This window comes from Boleophthalmus pectinirostris, unplaced genomic scaffold (assembly GCF_026225935.1).
Source record: "Boleophthalmus pectinirostris isolate CB_2022bp ecotype Guang Dong unplaced genomic scaffold, ASM2622593v1 HiC_scaffold_11, whole genome shotgun sequence".
Classification (NCBI taxonomy): Eukaryota; Metazoa; Chordata; class Actinopteri; order Gobiiformes; family Gobiidae; genus Boleophthalmus; species Boleophthalmus pectinirostris.
In genome coordinates, this window is record NW_026570994.1 from 7,486,311 (window position 1) to 7,505,260 (window position 18,950).

Consider the following 18,950-nt stretch of genomic DNA (forward strand, 5'->3'; position numbering starts at 1 on the left):
CAGAAGCCAAACAAGGCAGGGCCTGGTTAGAACTTGGATGGAAGATCTTTGGGAAAATCAGGAGTCACAGTGGGGCACTGTCATTGTGTCCTTAGGCAAGGCACTTCACCCACATTGCCTAGTATGAAAGTGGTGTGTGCGTGAGTGATGGTGGTGGATTATGCAGATTGGCAGCCTCGCTTCCATCAGTCTGCCCCAAGGCAGCTTTGGCTACAATAGCAGCAATAGTAGTTTACCACCATCGAGAATGGAGTGAAGGAACAATGATCTGTAAAGCGTCTTTGAGTGTCCAGAAAAAGTGCTACATAAAACAGGCATTATTATTAGTAGTAGTAGGATCAATAGCTTTAGTTTAGTATCGATACCTGCTCAAATAAATATCTAGTTTTGATGCTAGGTTTAGTACTGATACCTCCACAGGTAAGTATGTAGTTTGGATGCTAATTTTAGTATCTATCTATGCTCAAATGAGTATCCAGTTTCAATACCAGTTTTGGTACATACCTTGGGTTTGACTTGGTAGAAGGACTTGGGCAGGGCATGGTAGTGGTAGTGCGTAGCAAAGAATCGTGGGGAGGGCCTGTTCTCCAGGTCCCTGCCGAGGACCTGCACATGTCCGATCCCGGCACTGCGCTCCCATGTGGCCACCGAGTCCACCAGACTGGAGTCCCCTCCAGACAGAACCAGTGGCACCATCTCCATCGCCCAGTTTGTACCTAAAAGCATTTGGAGAAGAAGTGTTATACTTTATTCTGGTTGTTGCAGGTCCAATATTACACAAAATGGACTCTGGAGATTTAAGGCATATTAGAATGTTGTTACTTCCTCAAAAACAGACTTGGATTTGTGTTTGTTTCATTCACACATGTCTGAGTAAACCTAATATTATGAGTCTGTCTCCGTCTCTTCAAGGTGCGTTCTGTAACTTTTCTGGTGAAGGTAATTGCTTTGTCTGGAATCTATCTATCACCTATCTTCATGGAAACCAAAACTGTTTTGTTAGGCATTTTGCATTATAAAACCACCTGTAACTGAATAAATGTAAGGTAGAGCTGTTTAATGTCAACCCAAAACATGCTACAGGTCTCCAGTTGATAGTCAAGGTCAGTTAAACACAATCACTTCAATCATTGTGTCCTTAGGCAAGACACTTCACCCACATTGCCGAGTATGAAAGTGGTGTGTGTGTGAGTGATGGTGGTGGTCAGAGGGACCGATGGCGCCGAGTGGCATGGCAGCTGCGCTTCTGTCAGTCTGCCCCAGGGCAGCTGTGGCTACAATAGTAGCTTACCATCACCAGGTCTAGAGTGAATGAATAATGCTGAATAATGCTCTGTAAAGTGTCTTTGGGGGCAAAAAATGTCAGTGAAAAGCGCTATATAATAAATAAATAAAGATAAAATAAAGAATGTCATGCTTTCATTCCAGGCAGAGCAATGACATATCCATAGAAACAAGCAGGTGACGGACCCCAAATCGAAAAGGTACATAGTACAGTTTTAAATCCAAATTGCTCGATTCCACTTTGTGATGTCATGTAGTAGATGTTAACAGCTTCTTTTACCTTCTGTTCAGTAGAGATCAGCAATTCCAGGCATTCCAGATAAGAACAAAAAAATCATTTCTTCCACTCCAGATAAATAATTCAATCTCTACACAATATTTACGTTTAAAAGCAAAAACAATCCAGATGTGAATAGAAGTTTGTAGCAGATTTCCCTTTGCTTGTTGGTGATGAGATATTTGTGAGGTAATGTCCAGACATTTTCCCATGGAATATTGTCAGTAGAGTTGGGCTGCTAACAGCGCACGAGTAGTAGCTTGATTCATCAGATGGTTTTACTTCGTAGAAACCGTCTGAGCTTGCAGTGTTAGAATTCGTTCACTTGACGGTAGTACTTCCTATCATTTAACTAATCGCTGCTATTTGGTGGTCACATATGTAATGTGCCGCTAACGGGGCTAACTGGTATATTAAGCTTTTCCCAAAATCCCGTAGGAACAAGGGCAAAAACGTCTTTCCGATGGATAAAATTCACCAAACTTTCTCTTTGTTCCAACTTTTAAATCCTCAATCTCGGGAATCGTTGACAACAATGAATGTATGGCTCTTTGCTGATTGGCTGGTGCCTGAACTTGCACTTCTCAGGTTTTTGCAAACCATCTAGTGTATTCCGATTCCTGACCTAATGACCTAGTCTCTGGAGAGAAATGAAATTGAGCGGAGGCACTAGGTGGCGCCAGCCTGGCTACACGACTAGGGCTCCTTTTGGGAGGTGCACTTGTGGTGATAGTTGTTCTTTTTCCTCGATGACTTATTACTAATGACACTAATGATCTCGACTACTGCAACAGCTGACTGTACAGTCTCCACTCCACCCGCCTCCAAAAACTGCAATACATCCAAAACTCTGCCGCCGGCCTCCTCACCCACACCCACTCCAGAGACCACACCACTCCTGTCCTTAAGCAACTCCACTGGCTCCACCGCATCCAATACAAGGTCCTCCTCATCACCTACAAGTTCCTCTATAACCTGGCCCCTCCCGATCTCACTGACCTCCTCTGTTGGCACTGTCCCACTCGCCGCATCAGATCAGCCCACACCAACCTCCTCATTCCCCTCATCAGGACAAAGCACCAGACCTTGGGGGACCGAGCCTTCGCCACTGCCGCCACCTGCTCAACTCCCTCTGGAACTCACTCCCACAATCCATCAGGAATTTGGACCCACTGCAGCACTCCAGATCACTTCTAAAAACTCACCTGTTCAATGTGGCATTCTCTCCATGATTCTACCGTTTTCTACAGTGTCACTTTATTTGTCTGTAAATCGTCATTGAGTGTTCAAAAAGCGCTATATAAGTCTGATTTATTATTATTTTTATTATTATTAATGACATCACTCCAATGAAATATGAGTAACCCCTGTCGTCATAGAAGTACATATGAATACATCTCAGAACGTCTAACAACAAACGTCTAAACAACTCAAACCTGTTCAACTAAAACTATTGAGTTTGCAAAAATATTGGAATAAATTCATATTTTTGTTTACTAAAATAAAATGGCAAATATTGGTAGGGACTATTTTGTCTTCCCCAAATACTGGTTGTGACGTGTCCCCATCTTCCCTATGCAAACCTACGCCCTTGCCTACCTGCCAAATATTCTTTAGTGAAGTAAGAGTACTTGACAAATATTCTGTAGTGAAGTTGCAGTACTCTAACTTCTATAAAACCACCTCACATTATTTCATGTTTTGTCCTTTCAAATTAAACTTCAAATTATAAAATAATGAACACCTCTTTGTACTTCTACTTCTATAATACTGTCTTGAAGTAGCGTTACTCTTACTTGAGTACACATTTGGGCTACTCTACCCCCTCTGGATGCTTTCACGTAACCAGGATGTTTTGAAACTGGTCTATCTTGCGTTCAAATTTTTCAGTTACTGGTGCTCAAAATACCCCATTCTTACTGTGGTCACCCTGCAAATAGGCAACAGAAGTACTACACAATGTATATAACATACCTGATTTGGGGTACGTTGCTACAATAACATCATCCGGGCGAAACGTGAAGTCCTCCCAGTGCTTCAGAGACTCCGGAGTGTAGAAGAAACTGGGGACGTGCATTCCCTGGTAAAAGTTGTAGAAATTGGGATCGACCATGTTGGACATCGAGCACCACAGTGTATTTGATCTTCGGGTTCATCCTTTTTATGATCTTTGAAAAGTTGTCAAACCGGTTCGTAAATCTGTGGATGCGAAAAACGGGTCTGAGCGCTTCACGCACAGTGTTGTTGAAGCGGCACTGCGCGCCTCGGCCCCGCCCACGAGCGCATTCTAAACACAGATGAGCAGCGCCGGGGGGGCTAAAGGGGAAAGGCGAGGGGGGAGGAGGGGCGGGGTCTAAAGGGGAGAGGGGGGGGCGGGTGGACAAGGTCTAAAGGGGAGAGGGGGGTCTGGAGGACTAAAGGGGCAGGCGAGGGAGGGATGAGGGGCGGGGTCTGAAGGACTAAAGGAGAGAGCGAGTCAGGAGGAATGACAGGGTCGAAAGGGGAGAGTGTGGAGGTGGCAACTGGAAGACTAAAGGGGAGGATAGTGAGGCGGGAGGAGGGGCGGGGGATAGGAGGCGGGGGATAGTGAGGCGGGGGAGGATTCCTTGCTCGTAGGAATCCACTACAGGAAGTCGTGTGCGTCCTCTGGAGCGTGCCTCATCGCGTCCTCGGGGTACCAGCAGTTCTGCACGGGCCGACTCAACTCAGTGTGCATCACCTGCTGCAACACGCCCCTGTGCAACGGCCCCAAGAGGAGGAAGCCCGTACCCTCAGGGGCCCCCGCGCTGGACCACACACTCCCTCTACTACTACTACTACTACTACTACTGCAAATACTACTACTGCAGCTGGGGTGTGTGACTGTCAACACGCTGGGACTGTCCACGTAGACACAGGTAAAAGTAAAAGTACGCACCAATGACACATGGGAGAAAAAAAACTCACATCGAGTTAAGATTATTTGAAAGCTGCACTATGTAACTTTTTGGTTGGGGATCCGTCACCTGCTTGTTTCTATGGAGATGTCACTGCTCTGTCTGGAATGTTCCACAGTATGACATTAAACAACTCTAATTTTACATTTATTCAATCACAGGTGGTTTTAGAGCTCAAAAATACCTAGAAAACAGGAATTCTGAGTTTGAGCGGGGTTGCTTCTCCACAGATCTGACCTGTAACTTGGTTTGGTTTGGTCTCCGTGGAGATAGAAAGGTTTAATGCCATACTGTGAAACATTCAAGACAAAGCAAAAACATGTCCACAGAGAAAAGCATTTGACAGACCTTCAGTGCACCTTGAATTAAGATTTTTTTTTTTTTTTACTTAAAATATGAAAATACATCTTGCTACACTAAAAATACTCTTAACTCTTAACTTAAAATAAGAAACATTCATTCATTGATAGACACTTCTACTCAAATAAAAGTCAAATGTTCTTAATTTTAAGTAAATTTTAAGTTACCTAGATATTGCTTTTTGCAGTGTGGTTAGTAAATGTTTGTAATATTTTGTGAAATTGGACACAGACCCTGTAGTTTTGAGAATTGTTCAAAAAGAAGAAAAAAAAAAAAACATCAGATTTTCATTTATAGTTGGGTTGTTGGTAAAGTTTGTATCAGTAGTCGATGTTATGTGGAAATTATGACTCAAATTTCATTGTTACAGGGGGAAAAAAACCCCACAAATGATCTTACTGCCCTCTTGTGGCGAAAGTGAAAAACAATGCAATTTTTAGGGCTTAATCTTTGCCTGAAAATAAATGAATAAATAAAAGCAAATAAAAATGAAAACAGCGAATAGAGTATAAAATAACCAAGCTTTATTCAACATTAAAAACCATGACTTTGTAAACAATAAACACATATTGTGGTAAAGAATTAAATTGGTGCAGATGTAAAATTCTTCTGCCACTTGAGGGCGCCATAGTTACATAAATCACTGGTCAAAAAAAAAAAACTGGGCCAAGTTACAGGTCAGATCTGTGGAGAGGCTGACCCGCTCACAGCAACAATACATTTTTGAGCCTTAAAAACACCTGTAATTACAAATCAAATCTAGATTTACTCTACCAGAAAAGTTACACAGTGCATCTTTAACTTTATATGTTGTTTATTTAAAGTTGCACTATGTAACTTTTTGGTTAGAGGTCCGTCATCTGCTAGATGCTCTGCCTGGAATGTTCTACAGTGTGACATTACTCAGCTCTACCTTACATTTATTCAGTTACAGGTGGTTTTATAGCTCAAAAATACCTAGAAAAACAAAAAATCTGGCATTCTGACTGTGAGCAGGGTCACCTTTCCACAGATCTGACCTGTTATTTTGTTCTGGTTTGGTCTCCGTGAAGACAGAAAGGTAGAAAGGCATACTGTGAAATATTCAAGACGAAGCAATAACGTCTCCACGGAGAAAAGCATTTGATGGACCTTCCAGCAGAAATTCTACACAATGCACCATTAAGATTCAATTTACAGAGGTGGGGACTTGCAGGTTTTGACTTGGACTCGAGTCAGACTTGAGTCACGATTTTTAGGACTTGAAACTTGATAAAATGGAGCAAGACTTGGGACTTGACTTGAACTTGAGGCCTGTGACTTGAGAAGACTTGACTTGACTTTTTTATTCTGACTGCAATGATTCACACTAAGATCTTGTCAAGACATTTAAAAAGGAAAAATTAACATTTCGACATTTTTTACATACTTTATAAATACTCATATGAAAATGTACTATGATTTCTTAAATACAATTTATCTTAAAAGTCATGAAAATTGCAAAAAAATTGGTATAAAGACTTTAAAGACTCAAAGCAGACGACTTGGACTTGACTTGCACTTATGGGCCAGTCACGTTGCCTGTATTTGACTTGGGACTTGACTCAGACTTGAGGTCAAAGACTTGAGACTTGTCAAACAATGACTTGCTCCCACCTCTGTCAATTTATAATCTGTTTTTTTCTTTTTCTCTGCCATAGATCCACGTCGCTGAAACATCAGCTTTCTCTCTTTGGCATTTGGACCACGAACTGTCCAGCCCTATGGAAGTGCACTATCGCCCAGGACTGAACCTGGACCAAGTCTGGACTAAACCTGGGTCAAAAATTGTCCTTCTTTTGCGTACAGTGGATTTCTCTCTATCTTTCTCTTTTGTTTTCCTCTGAAGATGCCGCTGCAGATCGAACTGTACAGATGAGCCGCTTTCTTTGCTTGTTTCGTGTCAAACCTGTGTCATTATTTCGAATTGATATTCTTGACGAGGCTCTGTCGGGTTGTAACATGCACTTTGATCGGAGAAAAATGTGAAATAAATAAAAGTCAATGAGCGGCTGGTGTATCACTGTTAGCATGCTAGTTGTTCTTGCTCAGATATATTGGATAAGGAGGTCATATTGAGGTCAGGAAGTGCACTGTAAGCACCTTCAAGAAGAAACTATTTTAGAGTTGATTTGTAATTGATGTGCATTAAAAAGTGCCACCCAAAAAAAAAAAAAAAAAAGAAATTAAAAGTGAAAGGTTTTGGAGAACAAAACGTTTTAATCCCACGGGAACTTAAAATCAACATCTTTCATTTTCTCTTTGTATACAGAGTCAAAGTGCTGCACCTCCTCCTCTGACAGATGGTTCTTCCAGTCACCAGCAATTCCTGAAACACAAATTCCAATCAAAAAAATTATAAAGTTTTCAAAAATGACCAATATCAGATTATGAGTCGGGTCTATCTACGGTGATTCAGGGTGATTCTGTAGCTCAAACTAACATACACGCCGTCTACTCCTGGTTCTGATCTGGTTTTTTGGAGTGTCCTGGTTTTCTAAGTGTCCATGAAAACGCAGTATCCTGATGTCAGTATCCTGGAGAAGGCAGTATACTTGAAAAACTGCAAGACTCTCGACATGACACGAGATCGGGTCCACGGGAACGAGACAAGACGAGATTTTCACATCATTTCTAAGATGTAAATAGTCCGATTTAGTTCCCAAAGTTGGCTTCAGAATTTGCATTTACTTCATAGAATATTTTTGTTGTCATTCTCGCAGTGCTTTTTGGAACTACTGCAATTCAAAATACACAATCTGCCTTAGTTACTTTCCCACAGTGACTCAAATTTTTACCAGAACTTCTTAAGTCATTATATAATAATACAAAAGAAAACAGTGTCCTGGTTAATACAGTCATCTTTTAACACCAGGCTCACGTCTGTGTCGTTGTGTTGCTTTTGGACTACACTGACAATGTGTGTCATCCTGCATTTGTGTTAAAAACCCTTTTATTGAAGCTGTGACAGTCCTCCACAGTCTCTTCGCTTAAATAAATAGTTATGGTGCAGCAATAGTTAAAAACCAGAGGGAACTACATAGACCATGATCCTTTGCTCTGTTTCAGTCCAATCTACTACATCATGAAATAACTGTTATTAAACACTTTTGAATCTTAACAGAAAAGTAGCATGGCAAAGGAGTAGTTTAATTTGTCAACAGGACAAAAGTAGTTTTTGTTTTGTTTTTTTGTTGTGGAGTTGTTGTTTTTTTTTTGTTTATTTGTCCAGATGACAAATAGAATTTCTCCTTTGCCATGCGTTGTACCTGGACGACTGAGGGATTTTACATAGAAAAGCAACATATTCACACTTCCGTTATACAAAATATGGCAATAAATATCGTACCTTGAGATGCATATTGTGAAAATATCGTATTGAGCGATTTGGATATGGTTACATCCTTAGCTGTGACTGAGCTCCACAGTCTCACATTATTACATGAATGTAAGTATTTTATGTTGTTTGAAACCTGTTAAATGTTAGAAAATGTGCAACATGTTGATAGGGATGTAACAATAATCGAAATATCATGATATTGTATCGTTAAAGATCTGACAATAATATCGTAGACCATCACAATATATCCAATAACAACTCTTTTTAATTAAATTAATAGTTATGGTGCAACAATAGCTAAAAAAAAAAACAGAGGGAACTACATGAACCATGATCCTTTGCTCTGTTTCAGTGCAGACTATATGAAGAAATAACTTTTTATGCACTTTTACATTTTAGTTTTTTCAGTAAAGTCTTGTCAAGGTTTTTAAAAGGAAAAAGTAGCATATTCACAGTTTTGTTAGCTTCCTTAAAATATCGCAATAAACATCGTACCGTGAGATGCATATCGTGAAAATATCGTACTGAGTGTTTTGCATATTGTTACATCTCTAATGTTTAGCTTCTTGCAATGTCTGTGCCGTAGTTACCATAGCAACCACTCTAATTATCCAGAACACTATCCTGGTTTCTCTGGGCGCATGTAAACGTCATATCCAGAATTCCGCCATAACCAGGACGAGGATCATAGCCGGGATACTCGAGCGCATGAGTGACAGGTGGATTCGACCAATCACAGTGAAGAATGAAGGACCAGACGGCGTTACACGACCTCTGCACTAAACATCTACTTACATGACTGAAAGTGCAAATTGTACCTTTCCTGTAGAACTTGGAGTGGTCGAGGCCGGCGGTTACTTTGTGGTTGTGTTTCTTCATGTTCTTAAACAAGCACCTGTCTGCGATCCTGTCTACCTGCTCCTCGTCCAGGGGCTTCTCCAGGAACTCAGCCGTCCTTCTCACCACCTGCGGCAGATCCTGGAACCTCACAGAGACACACCACGATTACAACTCAACACAAAGTATGACAGTTATAGTGAGCAGGTTCTAGTTTTGAGGGCTCCCAAGTGCAGTTTGGGGAGCCCTAACTGAGAAATTTAAAGGTGCATTTTGTAACTTTTCTTCTGGAAGGTCCGTCAAATGCTTTTCTCCATGGAGATGTTTCACAGTATGGTATTAAACCTTTCTATATTCATGGACCAAGACAAAGTTACAGGTCAGATCTGTGGAGAGGCAACCCCGCTCTCAGTCAGAATGCCTAAAAATTTGCTACGTTTACTAAGGATATAACAATAATCGAATTATCGTGATATTGTATCGTTAAAGATTTTGCAATAATATCGTGGACCGTCACAATATATCGAGTTACAAGTCTTTTTGCTTAAATTAAGAGTTATGGTGCAGCAATAGCTAAAAAAACAGAGGGAACTACATGGACCATGATCCTTTGCTTCGTTTCAGTGCAGACTACATGAAGAAATAACTCTTTTAAGCACTTTTACATCTTTGGTTTTTCAGTTAAGTCTTGTCAAGGCTTTTAAAAGGAAAAAGTAGAGTATTCACAGTTTTGTTCTTAAAATTTTCCTCCTTTAAATATCGCAATAAATGAAGTTGGCCCCCCCATCAGATGCAAACCTACACAAAAACTATACGTTTACTTATTTCACTGATTACATTACGTCATTTCTGCCTGGAAACATAATGTAATCAGCAAAATAAGTAAATAATAACTTAAAAAATATTAATGCCACATAACAGCACAAACAAAACAGACAGAACTGATGTAATATATTTTTAAAAAATTTTGCACGTTTTAACATTTTTGCTAAGATCCATAAGAGCTAATATCTTAAGACCCATAATAGCACAAATTAAACTTTTTACAGCACAAATGAAGCACAGATTATTGACACCATTTTGGGCTGTTACAGAGCATTTTTAAGCTTCTTTGACCTATAAAAGAATTGTTAATATCTAAAAAAACTAAAGCAGCACAAGTCAAACTTTTTGCTGCACAAAACAGCACAAACGATTTACATAGTTTTTGTGTAGATTTGCATTTGATGGGGGGCCAACTTCACATAGGTCTGTTTTTCTGAGTTATAAAACCACCTGTATTTGAATAAATGTAAAGTAGAGCTGTTTAATGTCACACTGTGGAACATTCCAGGCAGAGCAATGGCATATCCATAGAAAAAAGCAAGTGACGGACCCCCAACTAAAAAGTTCTGCTGTGCACCCCATCTGCATGTCCATGGTTTTCCTATAGCTCCAAATGTTTCTGTGAGTGACAGAGTCCCACCTGCAGCATCTCCTCAAAGGTCAGGTACAAAATATGAGACTTGTCCTCCGCATTTAGCCAGCCCTTCACGTGCTCGAACCAGGAATTGAACGCAACTGTGACACAAAAGAAATTTAAAGAAGACACATTATTTTTTTCAAGTTTAAGGTGTACACACACACCAGAAAAGTGAGACAAATCCTGCACACTTTCTCCCAAACTGCATTTACTCAGTGACAATGTTTGGATCAGTGGATCTTCGTCAGGTCATGGTTCTCTCTGTGTGTCACTCCCAAATAAACCTTTCTGCCCACTGAGCCAAAAGTGATGTCCACACAACACAATATATAAAACAACATATACTGTACATCATATAACATAATCCATAACATGTGTGAATGAAACAAACACAACTCCAGGTCTGTTTGTGATGAGGAAACATTAGAACAGAGATCAGAAAATAGACCTATGGGCCTTTAAGTACAGTTTTACAGCTTTTACTTCATTACCTTCCACTACAGGTAGGGCGACCAGATTTTCAAAATCAAAAACTGGGACATACCCGGTTTGGATTCGTTGGTAAAGATAACATTGTGAAGTGAGTGTGTAATCTAAGTAGCATAGAGAAAAATTGTTATGCAATTGGCACAGACGAGTCAGTATGCATGCCTCTCTTTACTGTTGGCACGGATCACATTTGTCAAAAATAGGGACATCTGAAACATTTCCTTGTATAAAACTGTGACAAATCAGTGGTTTTGGATAAATCTGCTGGGACAGGGGACACAGGGCTCAAAAGTGGGACTGTCCTGGATAAATAGTGACGTCTGCTCACCCTAACCACAGGTTATGACCTTACTTGATCCTGCCCATAGCTTTGAACAGGATCCTGATATGACCTGAGTGTATGTAAATGGGTGTGGTCAGATTCTGTTTGTACACACTAGTGTATAGTTCTTGTACTTTTAATAATCAGATGATTGATGTAATCAGGACATATTTAATAACTACTTTCACATGTTTCACAAAGATGCACAGGTGGGAATATCCTCTTGCACTACTGATACTTTGCAGTAGCTACTATCAATATTCCCTGGGTCCTCGATGCAAATGTAGGCACTGCTCTGTCTGAGCGAGGCTTTGTTAGACTTTAATCTGATCTTTTCCTGGAACAGAAAGAATGGACTTAGCTGGAACTACAACATGTGAGCTGATTTGTGCTGTAAAAAAAAGTCTGTTAAAGTTTTTCAGTTAGTCACTCTCACCTTTTTGTTGAAAACTCTTAAACAGAAACAAGAACGCTCACACTGATCACAGGGTCCCAGTGGTGGAAGGTAAGGAAGTACAAAAGTAAAAGTGCAATACTTAAGTACACATTTAACAGTATGTTTTTGAGGAGCTAACAGCATTCTAACATGGCTTAAAGCTGACAGGAGTCCATTTTGCGTAATATAAGTATACATTTAAGTATACATATTAGGTATCTGTACTTTACTTAAGTACATTTAAATTTTTTTTTTACTTTTACTTCACTACATTTGAGAGCAGGTATCTCTGCTTTCTACTCCACTGCATTTTTGAACAGGACTGAAAAGTAAAAGTATGTGAGAGCTGCTGAAAAGGCTGAGGGTTCATCAGTAACACGTTTATAATTTGAGCAAATAAAAATAAAAACAGATTAAAAAATTTAAAAATTTGTTTCTGTTGAACAAAATTCAGTACGAATATGTATCAAAGTCACTACAGTTGAAGCTTTCTTAGATCTCTGCATAAAATACTTCTTACTCTTGAAGTACATTTTAAACAGGTACTTTCACACTTTAACTTCAGTAGATTTTTTTCATGTGATACTTTTACTTGAGGATTTTTTTTGCACTATGTAACTTTTTGTTTGTGGGTCTGTCACCTGCTTGTTTCTATGGATATGTCATTGCTCTGCCTGGAATGTTCCACAGTATGACTTTAAACAGCTCTACTTTTCATTTTTTGAATTACAAGTGCTTTTATAGCTCAAAAATACTTAAATAAATAAACAAAAACAGGCATTCTGACTGTGAGCAGGATCGCCTCTCCACAGATCTGACCTGTAACTTTACCTGTAGCGCTTTGAGTGCCTTGAAGGTGGAAAAGCGCTATAGAAAAATGTGACCATTCATGGAGAAAAGCATTTGCCGCACCCTCCACCAGAAAAATTACATAATGCAACTTCAAGTAATGAAATTAATTACTTGTGGTTACTTCATAGCCTGTACTCTTTCTTACCATTGCCTTGGAGGAAATTGTGGAAGAATTCAGTGAGCGTGCCTGGATTAGAGTGAAACTCCACACTGTTGTAGAAGTGAAAAGCAGATATCAGCACATCTTTGGGATTCCTCATGACGTTGATCACCTGCAAGACATGGTAGGAATACTCACTAGTGTTGTCAGAATATACAAAGTACCTGTGTATGTGTATGTATACTTATATGTATGTGAGTGTATGTGTGTGTCTGTATAACAATATGGATGTACTGCATGTATGTATGTACTGTAGTAGAGATGTATTTTGTCTATTTGTTTATTTATGGATTGTCTATTTGTCTCTGCAAGTAAGATGACTGCTCTTCCTAGTAGAGCCCGACTGATATGGATTTTGTTGTGGCCGATATGAAACCGATAAAATGGGAGTTGGAGCTGCCGATAGCTGATATAATCGCCGATATATTTAGTGATGTAAAAATTCACTGTAAATCTTGAATTGTTTAAAAAACTTAGGTTTGGCTCTGGTGGATTTTAAATTGGGTTTATTTAGGCAACATTTATTGTTATTCTGCCTCTTTACATCATATTTACAGACAGTAGATTGACCTAATGGCATTTTTGCATCACATCCTAGCTACTAGTGATGGGTATTCCAGTTCAGTTTTGTTGCAAGCAGGTCTAAAGCACTTCTAAAGCTGGAGTGAACCAGGACTGAACCAGGTCTAAACCAGGACTGAAAAAGGACTAAACTAGGACTAAAACAGATCTAAACCAAGTGTAAAACAGGACTAGAACAAAACTGAACCAGGACTGAGTGTCGGGACTCGGTCTCTATCTCTCCTTCTCTCGAGCCCAAGATTAGTCCTGGTTTATTTATTTTATGCTGAACTACAGCCAAGCATGCACATTTTTTTATCCTATGCAAACGCAGATTTCTCAAAGTTTCGTTTTCAGCCGCTGCTGCTGTCAAACTACCACGAGTCTGCACGCAGCGTGAAGAGAAAAAAGTGAGAAAAAGAGAAAACACGGCTCCCAATAAGGATCAGGCTCCCGTCGTTCACTCCAAAGAGCCGACTCTAAGAGCCGATTCGTTCGCGACCGACTCATCACCACTAGCTAGTAAAGAAACTACCGCTATTAGCCTTTAGCCGTTAATGCGTGCGCAGAGCGGTAATTAATTATATGCGCAAATGTCATTCACACGTCTATTCACAGCTCATTTACATATCAATGCAGGTCCAGTAACAAATATACGGCCAATAAAGTCACTTTACAATAGACCAATAGAAGAGAAAACAGTCTGTTTATGTGTGGGAGCTACAGCAGCTCAACATATTTCCAACACTCACCGTTCACACAGGCTCCTCCTCACATCACAAGTCTGTACTAATAAATGTCCTTTTAATCCAAACTAAAACTGGATTGTCCGTAAAAAGAATATAATATCAGTGTTTGTATCTATGTCTGCGAGTGTAAACAAACACACGTGAGTGACGTGACGTGACTGTGTTCAGGGACAGTACGGACACACACAGACAAATGATTCCACAGATAAATACTGATGCGGAGACACATATGAGGACATTTATCTGTCGGTAAATTTGATTAAATGAACATAATGTAGAGAGTCTAAGATTTATAACGACGTATCACATGCCCACGTGAAATATCGGCACATATCAGCAAGCATATCGGCCAATAGCCGATATGTTTCCAGGTGCCCATATCGGCCGATAATATCGGCCAACCAATATATCGGTCAGGCTCTACTTCCTAGGGTCCAGTCTCAAAATATAGCGCAGGAGTCACCAAACTTTTTTATCTGGGTGTCACATTATCGCTCCTGACTGTGATGAGCGACATTGCATTGACTGTAACTGTTTAATCTCGAGCTTGTCAGGTGATAAAAATTCTGCGGCAAAAGTAAATATTTCATAATTATTTAAATATAGATATAAATACTTCATATAAATATATTTTTTTATTGAAAAAAATGTACAAAATATACAAGAGGCAGACGTGTTGTTATTTGCCAAAAAGCAATTTAAAAAAATAGACCATAACAACTTTAGAGGATTGCCTCATAGGGCCAGTTCAAGTGGTGGGGGACAGAGGGACTGGGGGGCCGGTCAAAAGGGTGTGGTGGGCCAGAGTTGGCCCTCAGGCCTTAGTTTAATGACCCCTGGTATAGTGTTAGGCACCATGCTATATGTTCTTATATAACTTAAATGGCGTTCATTGTCTTCTATTCCCAGTCCTTTTTGAGTGCAATTTTAAGTACTACGTGACATCACACAAGACTGCCCTAATTACAGCCAAGTGTTTCTGGTCATTCTAAAAGTATTCAGGAAAGGTTCATTTCTGTCCTGTGAATGGGACTTTTAGTATCAATACCTGCTCAAATGAGTATCTAGTTTCAATGCTAGTTTTAGTATTTAGTCTATACGTCTATACCGGCTTGTCAGAGTCTGATCCCGTCAGATCTCAGAAGCCAAACAAGGCAGGGCCTGGTTAGAACTTGGATGGAAGATCTTTGGGAAAATCAGGAGTCACAGTGGGGCACTGTCATTGTGTCCTTAGGCAAGGCACTTCACCCACATTGCCTAGTATGAAAGTGGTGTGTGCATGAGTGATGGTGGTGGATTATGCAGATTGGCAGCCTCGCTTCCATCAGTCTGCCCCAGGGCAGCTTTGGCTACAATAGCAGCAATAGTAGTTTACCACCATCAAGAATGGAGTGAAGGAACAATGATCTGTAAAGCGTCTTTGAGTGTCCAGAAAAGTGCTACATAAAACAGGCATTATTATTAGTAGTAGTAGTATCAATAGCTTTAGTTTAGTATCGATACCTGCTCAAATAAATATCTAGTTTTGATGCTAGGTTTAGTACTGATACCTCCACAGGTAAGTATGTAGTTTGGATGCTAATTTTAGTATCTATCTATCCAGTTTCAATACCAGTTTTGGTACATACCTTGGGTTTGACTTGGTAGAAGGACTTGGGCAGGGCATGGTAGTGGTAGTGCGTAGCAAAGAATCGTGGGGAGGGCTTGTTCTCCAGGTCTCTGCCGAGGGCGTACACATGTCCGATCCCGGCACTGCGCTCCCATGCGGCCACCGAGTCCACCAGACTGGAGTCCCCTCCAGACAGAACCAGTGGCACCATCTCCATCGCCCAGTTTGTACCTAAAAGCATTTGGAGAAGAAGTGTTATACTTTATTCTGGTTGTTGCAGGTCCAATATTACACAAAATGGACTCTGGAGATTTAAGGCATATTAGAATGTTGTTACTTCCTCAAAAACAGACTTGGATTTGTGTTTTGTTTCATTCACACATGTCTGAGTAAACCTAATATTATGAGTCTGTCTCCGTCTCTTCAAGGTGCGTTCTGTAACTTTTCTGGTGAAGGTAATTGCTTTGTCTGGAATGTTTCACAGTATGGTATTAAACCTTTCTATCTTCATGGAAACCAAAACTGTTTTGTTAGGCATTTTGCATTATAAAACCACCTGTAATTGAATAAATGTAAGGTAGAGCTGTTTAATGTCATGACATATCCATAGAAACAAGCAGGTGACGGACCCCAAATCGAAAAGGTACATAGTACAGTTTTAAATCCAAATTGCTCGATTCCACTTTGTGATGTCATGTAGTAGATGTTAACAGCTTCTTTTACCTTCTGTTCAGTAGAGATCAGCAATTCCAGGGCTGAAATCATCTAAATGATTCTAATAAAGGTGTATGGAGTTTAAAAACATAGCAAAGCATTTTTGTATCACAACATGACATCACAAGGTGGAACAGTGTGTTTTCCATTTGAGAGAAGCCTAAATCTGCAGGGTTTGTATGTTAAACTGTAATGAAACAAAACACAACTCCAGGTCTGTTTATGATGACAAAACTATATTATAACGTAGATCAGAAAAGAGCGTAAATGGACCCTTACAAAATATTGGGCTTTTCAGAGTACTTTTCTAACAGCATACGTCTACACCTACCTGCAAGCACCCCCCTCCCCCGAATACCTGTGCTGAATAGTTCAATACTTTACTTTTTCCTTTTTTAAAATTTTAAGAACATTTTGGGCTCTTGTGCAACAGAAAACATTCCAGATAACAAATAACATAAGCCTATAAAATTCTTGCTCTCAAAATAAATAATACAACCACTGCATTATTGGGGTCTTGTGCACTGAACAGCAAAAACATTCCAGATAAGAACAAAAAAATAATTTCTTCCACTCCAGATAAATAATTCAATCTCTACACAATATTTACATTTAAAAGCAAAAACAATCCAGATGCGAATAGAAGTTTGTAGCAGATTTCCCTTTGCTTGTTGGTGATGAGATATTTGTGAGGTAATGTCCAGACATTTTTCCATGGAATATTGTCAGTAGAGTTGGGCTGCTAACAGCGCACGAGTAGTAGCCTGATTCATCAGCCAGCATCACTTCATGGAAACCATCTGACCTCGCAGTGTTAGAAGTCGTTCGCTTGATGGTAGGCGGGTACTTTTTATAATTTAACCTAATTTGGTCGTGATGTATGTAATGCGCCGCTAATGGGGCTGGTATATTAAGCTTTTCCCAAATCCCGTAGGAAGAAGGACAATAACGTCTTTCCTCTTGATGAAGTTCACCAAACTTTCTCTTTATTCCGACTTTAAATCCTCAATCTCGGGAATCGTTGACAACACTGAATGTATGGCTCTTTGCTGATTGGCTGGTGCCTGAACTTGCACTTCTCAGGTTTTTGCAAACCGTCTAGTGTATTCCAATTCCTGACCTAATGACCTAGTCTCTGGAGAGAAATGAAATTGAGCGGAGGCACTAGGTGGGCCAGCCTGGCTACACGACTATAGCTCCGTTTGGGAGGTGCACATGTGGCTATAGTTGTTCTTTTTCTGCGACGACTCATTACTAATGACACTAATGATCTCAACTATTGCAACAGCTGACTGTACAGTCTCCACTCCACCCGCCTCCAAAAACTGCAATACATCCAAAACTCTGCCGCCCGCCTCCTCACCCACACCCACTCCAGAGACCACACCACTCCTGTCCTTAAGCAACTCCACTGGCTCCACCGCATCCAATACAAGGTCCTCCTCATCACCTACAAGTTCCTCCATAACCTGGCCCCTCCCGATCTCACTGACCTCCTCTGTTGGCACTGTCCCACTCGCCGCATCAGATCAGCCCACACCAACCTCCTCATTCCCCTCATCAGGACAAAGCACCAGACCTTTGGGGACCGAGCCTTCGCCACTGCCGCCACCGCTCCCTCCCTCTGGAACTCACTCCCACAATCCATCAGGAACTTGGACTGACTGCAGCACTCCAGATCACTTCTAAAAACTCTCCATGATTCCACCGTTTTCTACATTGTCACTTTATTTGTTAGTGAAGCGTCATTGAGTGTTCAAAAAAGCTCTATATAAGTCCGATGTATTATTATTATTATTATTATTATTATTATTATTATTATTATTATTAATGACATCACTCTGTTGCAGCCAATGAAATAGCGGCATGAGTAACCCTGTTGTCATGTCACTGAATACATCTCAGAATGTCTAATAAACAAAGGGTGAACTCAAACTTGTTCAATTAAAACTACTGAGTTTGCAAAAATATCAGAATAAATTCATATTTTTGTTTGCTAAAATAAAATGGCAAATATTGGTAGGGACTATTTTGTCTTCCCCAAATATTCACTACCATCCCTATGCAAATCTACGCCATTGACTACCTGCCAAATATTCTTTAGTGAAGTAAGAGTACTTGACAAATATTCTGTAGTGAAGTTGCAGTACTCTAACTCCCATAAAACCACCTCACATTGTTCCATGTTTTGTCCTTTCAAATTACATAAACTTCAAATTATAAAGTAATGACCACCTCTTTGTACTTCTACTTCTATAATACTGTCTTGAAGTAGCATTACTTGAGTACACATTTGGGCTACTCTACCCCCCTCTGGATGCTTTCACTATATAAATAAAATAAATATTTGAGTAAAAGTAACTGCAAATAGGCAACAGAAGTACTACACAATGTATATAACATACCTGATTTAGGGTACGTTGCTACAATAACATCATCCGGGCGAAACGTGAAGTCCTCCCAGTACTTCAGAGACTCCGGAGTGAAGAAGAAACTGGGGACGTGCATTCCCTGGTACAAGGTGTAGAAATTGGGATCGACCAT

General features: G+C 40.1%; 2 protein-coding genes across 2 annotated transcripts in view; both read right to left on the reverse strand.

The window, feature by feature from the left end:
* The window catches only part of LOC129412638 (sulfotransferase 2B1-like), a 10,895-nt gene extending 7,221 nt beyond the window's left edge, over positions 1-3,674 (reverse strand). Inside the window, exons 1-2 of the mRNA XM_055166764.1 lie at positions 3,536-3,674; positions 505-716 (exon numbers count right to left, since the gene is read on the reverse strand). Of these exons, the coding sequence (XP_055022739.1) occupies positions 505-716; positions 3,536-3,674 (351 nt within the window). The remainder of the gene's footprint in view (positions 1-504; positions 717-3,535) is intronic.
* Positions 3,675-6,730: 3,056 nt separating this feature from the next.
* Positions 6,731-18,950, reverse strand: LOC110153228 (sulfotransferase 2B1-like). The gene is made up of 6 exons (XM_055165107.1): positions 18,812-18,950; positions 15,712-15,923; positions 12,759-12,885; positions 10,518-10,612; positions 9,034-9,193; positions 6,731-7,204 (listed from the first exon to the last, which is right to left on the reverse strand). The coding sequence occupies exons 1-6, from the start codon at positions 18,948-18,950 to the stop codon at positions 7,095-7,097; spliced, it is 843 nt and encodes a 280-aa protein (XP_055021082.1). The 3' UTR covers positions 6,731-7,094.

What these genes read in the sequence shown, in the direction of transcription:
- LOC110153228 (XM_055165107.1), bottom strand. Translation starts at nt 18,950, where the DNA reads ATGGTCGATCCCAATTTCTACACCTTGTACCAGGGAATGCACGTCCCC. An exon ending in CAATTTCCTCCAAGGCAATG is followed by an intron (nt 10,613 to 12,758) that starts GTAAGAAAGAGT and finishes TTTGTGTCACAG; the next exon opens with TTGCGTTCAATTCCTGGTTC. An exon ending in CTCCAAGTTCTACAGGAAAG is followed by an intron (nt 7,205 to 9,033) that starts GTACAATTTGCA and finishes TTTGTGTTTCAG; the next exon opens with GAATTGCTGGTGACTGGAAG.